Source organism: Nerophis ophidion, linkage group LG08, assembly GCF_033978795.1.
Source record: "Nerophis ophidion isolate RoL-2023_Sa linkage group LG08, RoL_Noph_v1.0, whole genome shotgun sequence".
NCBI classification, from domain to species: domain Eukaryota; kingdom Metazoa; phylum Chordata; class Actinopteri; order Syngnathiformes; family Syngnathidae; genus Nerophis; species Nerophis ophidion.
The window spans coordinates 58,421,180-58,436,707 of NC_084618.1; the positions used below are offsets into that span (position 1 = coordinate 58,421,180).

The 15,528-nt window shown below is 38.1% G+C and overlaps 2 protein-coding genes across 3 annotated transcripts in view; one reads left to right on the top strand and one right to left on the bottom strand.

The window, feature by feature from the left end:
• Positions 1 to 14,204, top strand: dlgap5 (discs, large (Drosophila) homolog-associated protein 5). Of its 2 annotated transcripts, XM_061909083.1 has the most exons (19): positions 1 to 142; positions 427 to 674; positions 762 to 949; positions 3,440 to 3,511; positions 3,608 to 3,647; positions 3,732 to 3,797; positions 3,895 to 3,990; positions 4,082 to 4,156; positions 4,237 to 4,292; positions 4,366 to 4,508; positions 8,508 to 8,651; positions 8,733 to 8,821; positions 8,897 to 9,057; positions 9,131 to 9,232; positions 12,457 to 12,709; positions 12,777 to 13,288; positions 13,375 to 13,534; positions 13,696 to 13,739; positions 13,831 to 14,204. In XM_061909083.1, the coding sequence occupies exons 2-19, from the start codon at positions 437 to 439 to the stop codon at positions 13,936 to 13,938; spliced, it is 2,547 nt and encodes an 848-aa protein (XP_061765067.1). In that variant the 5' UTR covers positions 1 to 142; positions 427 to 436; the 3' UTR covers positions 13,939 to 14,204. The 2 variants fall into 2 exon arrangements, with proteins under 2 accessions (XP_061765067.1, XP_061765068.1); XM_061909084.1 differs by lacking the exon at positions 13,696 to 13,739.
• The window catches only part of rsph10b (radial spoke head 10 homolog B), a 19,602-nt gene continuing 17,080 nt past the window's right edge, over positions 13,007 to 15,528 (bottom strand). The window contains exon 17 of the mRNA XM_061909088.1: positions 13,007 to 15,395. Coding sequence (XP_061765072.1) covers positions 15,271 to 15,395 — 125 coding nt within the window. The 3' untranslated portion in view covers positions 13,007 to 15,270. The remainder of the gene's footprint in view (positions 15,396 to 15,528) is intronic.

Genomic DNA, 15,528 nt, shown 5'->3' on the forward strand with positions numbered 1-15,528 from the left:
GTACTTGCTTGACGTCAACCGGTACAACCAATCCGATCCTTCAGATACTTTCAAACGTTGACCGCCATTGTGTGACTGTTTTTCTGGCTGCTTGGTGCGTCTGTTTTTAAACTTTTAAGAAGGAGAAGAAGAAAACACCGAGGTAAGATACATATTTAATGATTATTTGAAACATGTTTAGGTCTTTTGGTTTCTAACGCGTATGTTTTGCATAGTTTGTACGAGCTTCCTGTTAGCTATTCAATGAACGTGAAGAATATATTGCTATAGTCGCTAACTGGGTCTACTCGGTTAACGTTACAAGCACGGTCACGTCATATATATGTTTAATGTACCTACAATAAAAATTATTACTTAAATACATCAAATATTTAGAATGGCATTACTGTAATAACGTTTGTCCTGTTATCCCTCTCTTTACTACAGGCACGTAATCATGGAGTCGAAATTTTCCCACTTCCGCCAACGGGACAACAGTGTGGACATGCTGAGGGTAAAAATGTCCCGCAGATTGTCTCAGTCACAGAAAGAGAACCGAGAGAAAGTTGTAAATGCAAGGAGGCAACTGGATAAACTGCAGGAGCAGGAAATATCAAGTCTGGATGCCTCCATGGCTGTGACCAACACGTCAACAATTAAAGAGATAACAAATGTCCATGCAAACTCTGCCAAAAGTATGCCTGCACACTTCCATGAATGCATTATTCGATTGAGTGCTCATCTTAATAGCTCATTTGTTTCTGTTATGTCCATCTGTGCAGGTAAAGCTGTAGAAGAGAGGCTAAAACAGCTTGCACGCTGGAAAGAGAGAAAAGCCCTTCAGAAAGAGAAGGAAAAACAAGAGAAGGAGCGTAAAGGAGTGTTTAAGACTGGCCTGTATCATCCTAAAGACACTCAGTGCCTTTTCGCTTTACCTCCCATACCTGCAGCCTTAACCAAAGCAAAGGAGGTACGCAAAAAGGCCACTCACTACACACACCTGCATTAAGTCAAAATAGGATTTGAGAAAATGCTGATTAAATTACGGGTAATGTTTTCCTACAGTAGATCCCAAATTTGTTTGAATTATGTTCTAAGACCCACCAAGCAAATTGCAAAAAAAGCTGCAAATAATGAACTCACTCATTTAAAAGAAAAAAACGATTATTTTAAAAATCTGTGTTTCTCAACTTATTTTTTTGTGAAGTACCTCCTTTTTGGATTTTTTTTTTTTTAGGCAAGACCCTCCTAACTAGACTAAAGAATTTTTGGTTGGCATCAAACTGTAGCATCATTAACTGATTGACTGCGGTTGAAAATAATGCTTATCAAAGAGATCTTTTTTTCACAATCCAAAATACTTCATTAACCCTCGTGGGGAAATGTTTGAAACATTTAGAATTAAAGCTCATATAAAGTGACCTACATTTTTCACAAATAAATGGTTAATTACGATATAAAGCTTTGTGCACATACAATAGGCATTAACTCAAAGTGCATTACATACAGCTGAAAATAAAAAAGAAGTTGATATTGTGCAAAGGTTTGTTTGTTACTGAAAATTAGATTTACAAGAGGTCCTTTTCTACTAAATGTTCAGGAACTTTAGGTTCCTGTAGAGGTTTGTGTTTCCACCACATTTCACAGTTTGGAGTAGTTTATGCAAATCAGGCTAACATATGGAGTATTGATTGATTGAAACTTTTAATAGTAGATTGCACAGTACAGTACATATTCCGTACAATTGACCACTAAATGGTAACACCCGAATAAGTTTTTCAACTTCAACGTTAATCAATTCATGGTACATGAATAGTTTAGTACATTTCTACACTGATACCATGTAAATAAATAGACAATATTAGGTCAGAGTTATTTTACTAAAATACCAAACAATATGATTTGAATAATAAAGTGTACCGAATTGTTCAGAAAAAGTCAGGCTTTTGTCTGCAGTGTCTCACAGTCAGTCATCCTCTCAGTAAATGGTGAATACTGAGGGTCATTGTGATTCTCTTTGGTCCATTTCAACTGTAAATAATAATAAATAAATAAATGTGTTTACTGTATCTCAGGTCGACTACACAAACACATTGGCTTTATACATCTTTTGATAACATTTGGGTACGGTAATTATTGCTTAAAATGTCAGCAAATTTGAAGTTTTCAAAAACTAAGCAATAATCATCAAAATTATAATGAATAAATGCTTGACATTTCACTTTGCATGTAATGATTTTATATCACATATTAGTTTCACATTTGAAGTAGAATTACTGACATTTTACACGATATTCTAATTTCTTAAGTTTTACCTTAATATTCTTTACCCTCTGGGGACATTTGATTTGGAATTATCTTTAAAGCCAGACATGAAAGTCCTTTAGATTTTGAAGGTCATAAAGACATTTGATAACATCCAGGACGCACAAGGAGGATACACAAGTGTTTAGAGCTGTTGCAACCAGCCACCTTTTTAGAGAACAAAAATTAGTAAAAAGGGACAAGCGGTAGAAAATGGATGGATGATTTAAATGAGCAAAATAACTCATTGTGAAAATGTATACAGATTGAAAACTGTGACCTTCTTTGATCAAAGGGCCTTCGAATGGGTAGAACTAAAATAAAATCATCACGTTTGGTGTTTTAAGGGGGAATTGAGCAAATAAAATTAAAAAATCCTAAATGTTTTCGATTTTTGAAAAATGAAAGATTTGTATGTCCTGTTTGTTTTTTAGGTATTGTGCAATAACTGCCAGTGTATAGTACTACTATGAAAGAATTGGAAATTGCTTTTCAAATTCAAGGATAAAGAAAAACTTGTAGGGGAAAAAAAATGTATAATGGAGTTACAGAACACAAATTATGGCTAAGACACAGCAAAAACTTACTTAAAGGATACAACTTGTCAGCCTTCCCTGAGGGTTACTGTTCTTATAAAGACAAATATAATTGAATTTATAAACTGCAGTCCCAGTCAGCAGTCCCCTCTGAGGTTTCTCATTGTGCCCATGGGGTTGAGTTTTTTTCTTGCCCTGATGTGGGATCTCCTTGGGGATGTCGTTGTGGCTTTTGCAGCCCTTTGAGACACTTGTGATTAAGGGCTATTTAAATAAACTTTGATTGATGATTGATTGATCAAACCTCTTTATATTTATGTTACTAATAATTGAATATTTATAATTTAAATCAGACAAAAATATTTTGCGAATATGCAGGGGAACAAATGCCAAACTTCAAATAGGTGCGTGATCAACTGTATTGTGGTTGTAGGTTGACGTGTTGGTGACATACACTGCATCACAATAGCTGTTTTTAATATATTGGTTGCACAAGGGGCCAAAATAATAACACATTGAAAACATCATTATTGTGTTTGTGGATATGAAGGAGATGGTGCTGATGTGAGGTACTTAAGTTTGAGTGCGTTTGTGTATAATTGTGTGTTTTTTTTCGATAGACAAAAACAAACACCGCTTCATCACAGAGCACCAGGGTAACTCGTTCAATGAGGCAGCAGCTAACACAGAAGGTGCCACTTCATCGCATATCTTGTTGCAAATTATTTCCATGAAACATGGTACTGTAATACCTTACATGGCCTGTGCCTTTACTTCTGCTTCCATAGCCTACAATAACCCAGATTCCAAATACAACCACAAAGAAAGGTAAATTAAATGCATCCTGAACATTTTGTTTTTATTTTGAGTGAGTGAGGCTTAGCTTTTCTTTTTAAATTATTCCTACTGCAGAGAGACCAACCAGAGGAGCTCCCATTAAAGTGGCTCCAACTTTGGCTAAGAAAATCATATGTCCAGGTGACTGACTACCAGCAAGAATCAAGATCATTTGCAATCAGAGCCTGTAATCAGCTATCATGTTTCTTTCCACTTCTATTTCTTATTTGCACTGCAGTGGTGCCAGTAGTCCAAGCACAGTCAATCCGATCCGTCAACAGATCTGTTCCAGCAGCCCCAGTTGTGCCTAACAAGCCACATGACAAATCTGCAGGTATTCCTAAATGTAATTCCTTTGACCACACCTGTAAGGAAGACTTCAATTCCTGTTGAGTGCGTGAATGTTGTTTTTCTGCTCCTAAAAGTCGAGAGAATCACAAGAAGCAAAGCCACTGTCGTCGCTATGGTGCCACCCTCTGGAAGGGGAGGGAACTGCAAAGGTATTGTTTCATCGTTGTGTATTTTAATGTATTATCTGATCAAATTAGAGCAACAGGGGCAATAATTGGGTCTGTTGTAGCCGTTATGAAGCTCATTGGCCATCCTGCTGCTGCAACGCCCCTGGCAAGCCTTTCAGTGAGTGAAACACATTAAAAAAATAAACCCTCCTTTGACCAGTAATAATAATAAAAATCTAATTTGTGTTAAGGTGAACGAAGAAGCAGCTGAGGAGCTTTCCTCTTCGGCCTCATTCGCTCCCAAGGGATTTGTCTTCCAGGCTCCTGTCGGTGTGTCAGCCTTCAAATTTGAGCCTCTCACACCTCGCTCAGCAGATGCCTTTCTTACACCAAGGTCTGTATGGTCCTTTTTGACCTTTTCTAAAACCCTTTTTGCATGAGCTAATCAGGGATGGGCGATATGGCCCTCCTGAGATAATGATATATATTGCAATATTTTATCTGGTATATAAATGATAAGAGAACCATTTCAAAGTGGTTTACAAAGGCTCCTAATTTGGTTGCTTATATATTCTGTAACACTGAATAATTTGTAATTGTATTATATTGTCAAAACTAGGGATTTGTACCAAATTCTTAACTTTTATAGGCACCAACCAAATTTTGTCGGTACTAGCGGGTATTGATTAATGTAAAATAAACATTTTGATGCTTTTGTTGTCCATAATGGCACGACCGGATGCAGACTAAAAACGGCTCAAGGAAACAATCATTCAAGTAGCACTCAGGGCGGACTCAGCCAAACTTCTTCAAAGTGATGTTGAAATGTTCAACACTAACAAGATAGAAAACGCTCGTAAGTAAAGTAAAGCTCCATTCTTCCAAAATGTGCTAGCTTGATGCTAATTTACATTGGATTTGCCATAGACAGGCTATAATTAGCATTCACATTTTTTAAAGAATTTTGTAATGAAAAGTTAATCTAATCTGAATGGCACCACCAAACAGCTGGTTTGTAATAAGTACGGTGCTTAGGGTATAGACACTTTGTAGAGCGCAATATAACATTCAGCTTCATGGAAAAAGCTACTCCCTGGTTAGACACCATATCATTGATGGCCCATACGAGGGGTCACCAACGCGGTGCCCGCGGGCACCAGGTAGCCCGTAAGGACCAGGTGAGTAGCCCGCTGGCTTGTTCTAAAAATAGCTTAAATAGCAGCACTTACCAGTGAGCTGCCTCTATTTTTTAAATGTTATTTATTTACTAGCAAGCTGGTCTCACTTTGCTCTACATTTTTAATTCAAAGAGAGACAAAACTCAAATAGAATTTGAAATTTCCAAGAAAATATTTTAAAGACTTGGTTTTCAGTTGTTTAAATAAATTCATTTATTTTTTTACTTTGCTTCTTATAACTTTCAAAAAGACAATTTTAGAGAGAAAATACAACCTTAAAAATGATTTTAGGATTTTTAAACACATACCCTATTTCCTTGAATAGCTGCCGGGGCGCTAATTAATTTGAAACCTTTTCTCACTCCTGCGCTTAATCAAGGCATGCGGTAAAAGTAAGCAGGTGCTAATAATTTTAAAACCTCTTCTCACCCCTGCGTTTACCAATGGCATGCAGTAAAGAAATGAGTGTGATTAAAAATTTTTTAAAAATTATTCTGCGGCCGTGGCCCGGTGGTTGGGGACCACTGTTATACGATGCTCTACAACATGTTATCGCGCCCACCTTTACACCATGCTATCTGCGTGCCGGCCGGACGCATGCATTTTGCTGCTTCTCATTCGAGATTGCAATGCATACTTTGTTAGCAGCCATACCTTTTACACTGATGGTTGTGATATAAACAACTTTAACACTCTTACTAATATGCACCACACTCTGTGAACCCACACCAAACACATTTATGGAGAACATCGGCTCTGTAGCACATTATAAACGCAACATAACACTTACCCAGAATGCCATGCATCCATGACTCTTGGCTATGTTATACACGCGCCCCCAACCCCGCCCACCTCAACCGACGCACGGAGAGGGGGTGGGGGGGATTGGTGCTAGCTGGTTGTATATTATAGCCAAGAGTCATAGATGCATTGCCTTCTGGGTAAGTGTTATGTTGCGTTTATAATGTGTTACAGAGCCGATGTTCTCCCGAAATGTTTGTCATTCTTGTTTGGTGTGGGTTCACAGAGTGTGGCGCATATTAGTAAGAGTGTTAAAGTTGTTTTATATCACAACCATCAGTGTGATCTGTATGGCTGTGGAACAAGACCCCTGGTTTACAAATAGTAAATGCAAAAAAAAAACCTCTGTCATTTTGAAAAAGACGACAGGGGAAGCGTTACTCGTGACATCACAAATTTGACCCGGCGGTTAAAGTAAGCATGTGCTAATAAATTTGGGGAGCGAGTTTGACCCGGCAGTAATTCAAGGCTGGCGCATATTACATGCCCTGCGGCTATTCAAGGAAATACGGTATACCTTTTTACCTTTTAAATTCCTTCCTCTTCTTTCCTGACAATTTAAATCAATGTTCAAGTATTTTTTTTTTTTTTTATTGTAAAGAATAATAAATGCATTTTAATTTAATTATTCATTTTAGCACCTGTTTTTTCGAAGAAGAATATTTGTGAAATATTTCTTCAAATTTATGATTAAAATTAAAATTAAAATATTCTGGCAAATCTAGAAAATCTGTAGAATCAAATTTAAATCCTATTTCAAAGTCTTTTGAATTTCTTTTAAAATTTTTGTTCTGGAAAATCTAGAAGAAACAACGATTTGTCTTTGTTAGAAATATAGCTTGGTCCAATTTGTTATATATTCTAACAAAGAGCAGATCGGATTTTAACCTATTTAAAACATGTCATCAAAATTCTAAAATTAATCTTAATCAGGAAAAATTACTATTGCTGTTCTATAAATTGTTTTTTTAATTTTTTCAAAAATATTCAAATTAGCTAATTTTTCTCCATTTTTTTCGATTGAATTTTGAAATTTTAAAGAGTCGAAATTGAAGAAAGTATGTTTCAAAATTTAATTTTCTTTTTTTTTCCTGTTTTCTCCTCTTCTAAACCGTTCAATTAGGTGTTTTTTTCATCATTTATTCTCTAAAAAAAACCTTCAGTAAAAGGAAAAAAAATGTACGGCGGAATGACAGGCAAAAATACCCATTTTTTATATATGTAGATTTATTTATTAAAGGTAAATTGAGCAAATTGGCTTTTTCTGGCAATTTATTTAAGTGTGTATCAAACTGGTAGCCTTTCGCATTAATCAGTACCCAAGAAGTAGCTCTTGGTTTCAAAAAGGTTGGTGACCCCTGGCCTATACAGTACTGCCATCAAAAGTTTTGATGTGCATTGCAAATGACACTCAAATGTAAAATTAAAAAAAAACAATACGTAACAACTGAACAGCACAGTTATCACAATTAACTTTAAATGTTGCATCACAAATTAAATTTGACTATCAAACAATTATTATTTATTAACACACAGAAAAAAAGAAAATTGATACTATTGAGAACTGATATCGATTCCCAGTTACTGGGAATTGGCACCGTATCGATTAAAATGTGAACAGTACCCCTTTTTAAAACCAAATTTTAATCTACTTGCTTATTTACTGTTAATAGCATATTACTTTATGTTGTCTACACTTATGTTAACGTGTAATAAGCACTTATTCTTCTTCTGATGTTTGGATACTTAACTTTCGTTTTGGGTGATACTACACATTTGGGTATCGATCCAACACCAAATAGTTACAGGGACAGTAATGGTCATATCAATGATAATACTTAGTTTTCAGGATCATTTATATGATACCATTTTTGACCACGACTGTAATCAGACAAAACACAGGAGCAATTAATATTAAAATTGTTTCCTTATTACATAGACGATGTATAGTAAAGTAAATGGTTCCAAATAATTAAACAAAAGCAAAAACTACTTTCTGATCTTTTTTCCTTAGTTTGTAAACAATAAAAGCGATTTTGTGAAAAGAAATATCGATATAATCACTGTAGTATCGACCACACCGGGTATCGTTACTGTCTATTTGTTTTTATACGCCCACCCGTTTTCATTCAAAAGCTTTGGCTTAGCGGTTAGCTATTCTTTTTTGTATCCTACTGTGTGTAGCATAACTAGTTCAGCTATTCTTTGTCCTCTAGTGATAATGATACTTGTAAAAAAACAGTTTATTTGCCACAGGCGAGGATTTGATATTTAGAAGCTGCACTGTGGAGAGACATTAGCATAGACGCTACATTGCTTTGAGGACGTCTTTGTGTGCATGTCGCTGTCAAAATGATATAGATTTTTACATCATTCATATAGTTTTTTTTTTACTGTTTCCTTCCAATCCCCAGCTTCAATTTTCCACCTGCCCCTGTATTTAATGATAAAGCTCAAGCAAAGCCAAGTGGATCTTCGCCACCTAAATCACCTCGCCGCTCTCCTCCTCGAGCCCCAAGTAGCCCGCTAGAATCCAAGCATGATGTGCCATATTTTAGGTAACCAGGATAATATTGTGTGAAAAGCTGTGTATTTATAAAGAATGTGTCAATTTTGAAGTGCTGTGTACTTATGTTTAGGTCAGAGATTAATAACGAGACGGACAAACTGACATCTCTCAGTGCTCAGTGGGAGCCTAAAGTGGAAGATGTCTCTATTCCTGAAGAAAGTGAGTAAAATAATTGTTTTTAAATGGCTTATTTTTTAAAATGCTTATTTTATTAATTGCTCCACGTGTGTTCAGTGAGAGACCGCATGCGTACAGCCATCGGTCAAGCAAGGTTGCTCATGAAAGAGCGCTTCAACCAGTTCAGCGGTCTGGTGGACGATTGCGAGCTGGGCCGAGGGGACAAACTCACCACCTGCAGTGACCTCCAGGGTTTCTGGGACATGGTTTACTTCCAGGTAATGGGAAACACCTGTTGTTGTGTTTCTCAGTGGCAAAACAGTGCTCACAAGTTGCACTCTTGTTTCCCAGGTAGAAGATGTAAGCAGGAAGTTTGATGCCCTTAAAGAAGCAGAGGTGCGAGGGTGGGTAGAGGAGCACAAGCCACAGACCCGACAGCGAAAAGCAGTCAAGGTGAGTATTTGATATATTTTTTAGTGTTCAGTAAATAAATTGGTTTGAATTCCGTGCATAGTTCAATTTGTTGAAGTCTTCCTCAATTTATCCAAACCCTAAGAGGTCACTTTAAAATACCCTCACTCATTGGGTCCTCCCACCGTGACAAAAAAGGCTGTAAAATATACTGTCCATGTGTACAGTCATGTGTCAAACAATTGGGGGAGTTACTTAAATGATCTGCTTCAGGGTTTCCCCTTTATGGCCAAGATACCTGTGGCGGGGGGGCTTGTCATATTTTACTAAGATGCATATTTTCCTTAAAGGGGCAAAAAAAAATGCATACATTTAAAACAAATCTGTGTTTATAACTTACATTCTATATATATATATTAGGGGTGGGCAAATTAGTGCGTTAATTATGAGTTAACTCATCAATCTATTAAGGCCGACAATTATTTTATCGCACATTTGCGTATGTTGTTTACATGCTTTTATTTTGTTAACGCCTTTTCTTAACAAGATGGCGTCGCCCGGCGTCGAGGGGCTCTTGGTAAAGATGGAACATTTGGCAAAAATACCGGACAATTCTGCAAATTTCATGGCTGGCTTACAGCGTGGTCACTCCAGGATCACTTTCGACCGCCAGACAATTCTGAATGTGGATAGATCGGGCCGTTTTGGACTGAATGACGCGTGCTTGCTAGACCAGCTAGCTAGCATGGGAATACTTTGCCGGCTACATCCAGCGGCCTGTGAAGCAGCGGAGTATATGTGTTGTCTGTCTATTTATGAATAATGCAGATGTGGCGTGTTGCCTGAGTTCTTAACGTTTGCTTTCAGACCGTGCATATCACAACATACAAGATGCCGTCATGGCGACACAACCTATACCGGGCTACCGCGCATGCTCGTCACTCCTGGTGCATGCTGGGTAGGGTAGTTATTTTATTCCCTGGCTCATAACGTCACAATATAGTACCATGTATATGCGTTCAGTTTATCAAAGCACCAAGCAAACAATCGGAAAATTCCCATCATATCAATTCCTAGATATGGTCATAATTATTTTAAGTGCACTACGCAGAATAAACACAACATTATTAATATTGCTACTACGGATAATTTGATCAAAAATTCCCTAAAACAGCCCACTACCTATAATATAGGTTTTTTAAACATAAGATCCCTGATTAAAAAAAATGTTTCTGCTGTTACCTCAGAAATTGCCTGTTCAGATGTTATGATTGTGGCTCAGAGATTTGTATGTAGATTATATTTATTTTCCATAACAAACAGCATAACTTAAATACCCTGGCAGTGGCAATAAGCTTAAATGTTTGTATTTACATTTTTTGAGTTGATTTTCATAAAATATGCTATTTAACTGCTACTGTTTAACAAGGACTGATTTAAATTGTGTTTGCACAACAAATGTTTTGGCGCTTTTGTTCATGTGGGGGAATATTCCAATAAAGGTGCACTACACACTACTTTTGAATTCATTATTGGGCTTTGCGTATACAATGCAGTTAATCGCGATTAATCAGAGAAATAGTGCGATTAACTTCGATTACAATTTTTAATCGTTGCCCAGCCCTAATATATATATATATATATATATATATATATATATATATAATTTATATTAATAACTTACATTTTTATATATATATTTATGTGTGTGTGTGTGGGTGTGTTTATACATAGATATAAAAAATATATACATATATGTATATATATATATATATATATATATATATACATATATACATTTTATATATGTATTGTTGTATTTTTCAAGTGTTGCTGCTTATTCTACAATCTACTTGTGTTGATAATTTTTCAAGTCTAGAGACTTCTCCAATCCTTTCAGTCACTTATCTTTATTAAAAACTACTAGCAACATAACCAGCATTTTTTTCTGGTGTTTTTGTAGACTGTACTTGTGTTTAAAGACTCTTTTGCTGCTCCATGCTAGCATGACGTCGCACTTGCTTCGCGCTGCTAATAGCCTTCCTCTCCCTAAAAGCCGCCACTGTCCTCTTACATTTAGTAGATCGCTGTCCGCGTATATATTTCAGACACATTAAGGTATATGCTGCCTCCAATCCAGACAATCCTGTGTGTTGTGCTTACTTCATCACAGCATCCTGTTTCGGCAGAACTGTTTCACTGATCAAAGTTTTTATTCGGCGGCCAAATTTTCGGTGCATCACTAATCAATAGTGCACAAATAATAAATTATATGTATCATTTATCTGTGTTGGCCCAGCGATGAGGTGGCGACTTGTCCAGGGTGTACCCCGCCTTCCGCCCGATTGTAGCTGAGATAGGCGCCAGCGCCCCCCGCGACCCCAAAAGGGAATAAGCGGTAGAAAATGGATGGATGGGTATCATTCATACTGTAGCGACCTGTTAGTGTTAATGTGTATGTTTGTGTGTTATGATGTTCATTTTAGCCATGGTCTGTGAACACACGATTGGCAGAGAAGGTGGAAGTGTTGTCAAGTGTCTGGGGAAGCACGGAGACAGATTTATTTGCAGAGCCGGGAATATGTGTTGGAATTGGGCCGATTGTCAGCTCATGATTGGCAATACATTTTAAAAAGAGCGTCTGATTTTGTGTGCCGTCTTCTGGATGCTTAGATACAAGCCTGTGTTTCAAAACTTGGCTGCTTTCTGCTTTTAATAATTGCTCTTTCCGCGTTCAATACGATAGTACTCAAGCCGCTTTTCTGTTTGTTCAGTTCTGACAGCCAAAGCAAAACACAACAAAAGTGGCCCATATAGCTTTAACCAAGGTGATAAGTCCCTTCCAAAGACAAAATGTCCTCCACCTTGACAGAATTCCTGGTTGAAGATGTCACTTGAACACTGTTAAGCAAACTGCGCCTTCTGCAAGAAAACGTGGCTGTTGTGTTTGCCAATATTTATTTCAGCGTTCTGAACAAATATTAGTTTACAGTCAAGAGGCTTCTGGTGTTTTTAGTCAGGGGAGGCTTTATGGTCTTTTAAAAAAAGTCTTAAAATTGACTTGGGACCTGCAGTAAGCCTGTCTTTTCACACAGCCAAAATGATAAAACTAACGCTACAGAAAGTCCTTGAAGTGTTCGCCAACCTTAAGCCTGACCTTCTTAAGGCTTAACGCGATGCAAAAAATAGAGCATTGCAATTTTCTTATAATCTGCACTTCAAGTTCCGTGTGATGCTTTTTTGCAAAACAATTGTGTCTTTCATAGAAACCTGTAGTGCCACCCACCAAGCCACCAGGAACCAAAGCAGGTGCCAAATCTGGCCTTGCTGCCATCAAAGCGGCCATGAGAGCCAAAAAGCAGGCGGCCGAGGCAGAAGAGGCGTCAAAGGTGGCAGGTGACCCCCAGGACGAAGCGACCCCCCCTGAAGGACCACAAAGTCAGGTCGCACCTCAAGCAACTGACACTGTGGTCTTTGATGGAGGCTTCTTCTCTGTGGAGAGTCCAGCCAGGGCATCAGGTGAGAATCTTTATTAAAGTTGTTATGAATATTATTGTGACACTGGTGTGATCGCGCCACTTTGCAGGCTACGTGAGAAGATCCAGACGCCTGAGTGCCGCCATGCCTCCACAGGCTTCTCCCTGCACTAGCTACCCCTCCCCAAGAAGGGTCACTCGGCACTCCCTGGCCTTGGCACAAACCCACGGAACTCCTGTTCAGGGCAACCAAACTCCCCTGCGCCTTTCCTCCAAAAAAAGGCTGCAGCTTCACACTCCTCAGCCAACCGCTGACACATCGCTTTCTTTCCTCCTTCCCACTGAAATGCGTTCGTGCAGCCCCCTGCTGGAGGAAACCTCAACATGTCCAGCAGAAATTGTTTCAGTGCAGGAATCCACCATGTGTGTGATTCCTAATATTTCCGTCGTCCAAGAAAACGACGAAGCAGCCAAATCTGTCACAACAGCCTTGAGCTTCATGCCGTCACCCAGCAGCACTCCTTGCCAGTGTTCCTCCACCCAGACCACATCTCCTGCCGTGCCAAGTTCAAAGGGGACTCCAAAGTCCATGTGCACAACACCCGATAGCACAGTTGTCGAGGTAAAATGTCAACATGCCTTGTATGAGCCACCAGCAAGCTGATAATATACAAACAAAAGTCATTGCGTGTCTTTTACATTTAATAGGAAATTCCAGGGTTGGACTTTGAGCGTTACCTCCAGCCCTCACATCGATGCAGCCTGTCACCAATGGAGCCAGTTACCATGGAGACGCTGTCGTCGATGACAGTGGATGTGGAGATGGAGAGTCCCAAAAGTCAATCTGAACATCTGACTCAGCAAGAAGGTATGATGATGCCATAGGTGCCAGACACACACAACCCATGTGATTGTACACTTTTTAAATGTCATTTTACAGTAAAACTGCTTATATTGCACATGATGTTGGGCTTGGGACACTGTTGTTAATAATAAATCTATCCTTCCACACGGTGATACTTGCCACAGTACTGCCGCCACCATTTTCACCTTTAACCCCTCAGACGACACAGGTTCAAGCTTTCTTTTCCCACTACAACTTTTTTACCGACAACTTATCACGGCCAAATATTCATGTTGCATCTATTTTGTTGCTTGTTTTAGGAGCGGACAGCACAGGCGTCCTTGCTTCTCTTCACCCCGAATCCCAAGGACCGGATACGCCCGTCGGTCTGCCCAAGTGACCTCATGTACTTCACTCCTCCTCTGTAATTTTGAATCACAGCTATTTTTTTAGTATTCTTAAGGGAAAAACTTGATATAAGTTGTCATCATCTTGTAAAATACATATATTTTTTGCAAAATCAGTGCTGGTAAACTATTTTTAAGAAGTGTTTAGACCAAGGACCTGGGTCTTCATTTATAGAAGTGTATGTGGATTTCTTACCAGAATTGACGAACACAAAGAAATGTTTAGATAGATAAAGTATGTTTGCCTTAAAGTAATAAAAAAACTGCCATTTTTTGGCACAACATAAGTTACCATGAGCACTACTTTTTCTGCCAGCTGAATGACATGCATGTGTACAAGGTGTGTCATTATTTGCTTTTTGTGCAGTAGTATTTTCGTACTGTCACATTTTTGAGTAGTACTTATGAGATTACATCTCAGTATTGGCTGCGTGACATCCAAACATTTGCTACAATCCTAGAGATAAATTTGATAGAAAAGGAGAAAACAAGGATTCTGTGTAATAAAATTTTTTGTTGCAATCAGTCGTAAAAGACCTACCTCTTGACCTATTAATAAAGTGCTGCACCATTCAAATGCAAAATATAACTTCAGCCATTTCTATTTACTGGTAGCTAGAGAGGTTACAAACAATTCACTGGTTTGTGTTAGATTTCCTTCAAGTATGGTTAAATGTCAATTCATGTTTCAAATAAATTCAAGAAAAAAGGGAATTTAAATGCACTTAATGTGTTTATTAAACATCTTTATCATGTTTTAAGAAAAAAACATCCAACCAACTGTTAATCTTTTTGTTGTATTAATTTTTTTTTAACTCATATTTCTTATTGAGAGGGGCAATGTGCTATTTAGTTTTTTTCATATTGACTTGTTTGCTTCAGCAGCGTGTCACTACCCGATCAATAGCCCGTGTGCGCATGGGTGACACTAACACTACTTGGACAAACTGCTTTAAAAAGGGTTGCCAGAGATGTTTCAGGGATTTGTAGTCTTTCTGTGTAGCGTATGGGTTAATTGTTAATATTTCTAACTATATAGAGACAATGGATTAAGTTAAGTTAAAGTGCCAATGATTGTCTCACACATACACACTAGTTGTGGCGAAATTATCTGCATTTGACCCATCAACCCTTGATCACCCCCTGGGAGGTGAGGAGCAGTGAGCAGTGGTGGTCGCGCCCAGGAATCATTGTGATATAACCCCAATTCCAACCCTTGATGCTGAGTGGCCAGCATTGAGGTAATGGGTGCCACTTTTATAGTCCATTGTATGACTCTGTCGAAGGCTGAAATAGACCTTGTACAAGTAACTCATTCACCAGTCGTGTAATTCTTCAACTGGTTGTTGCTGATCATGCTAACTGGAGAAGGTCAACAGCAGGAAAGAAAAACTGGTTGAAGAAGTGATGGATCTTCTGACTCCAAGCTTCCAGTGCGAGGCCCTTGGTCAGCAATTGTTGCCATTTAAGAGAACTTGCTGGAGGAAATGAACATTTGTAATATGAATACAATTCAGATCTGACATGATTCTGCCACCTTACATTGAAATGTACACTACACGATAATATAACATACTTCAACCATGAGTAAGTTATTGTTTTAGTAAACAA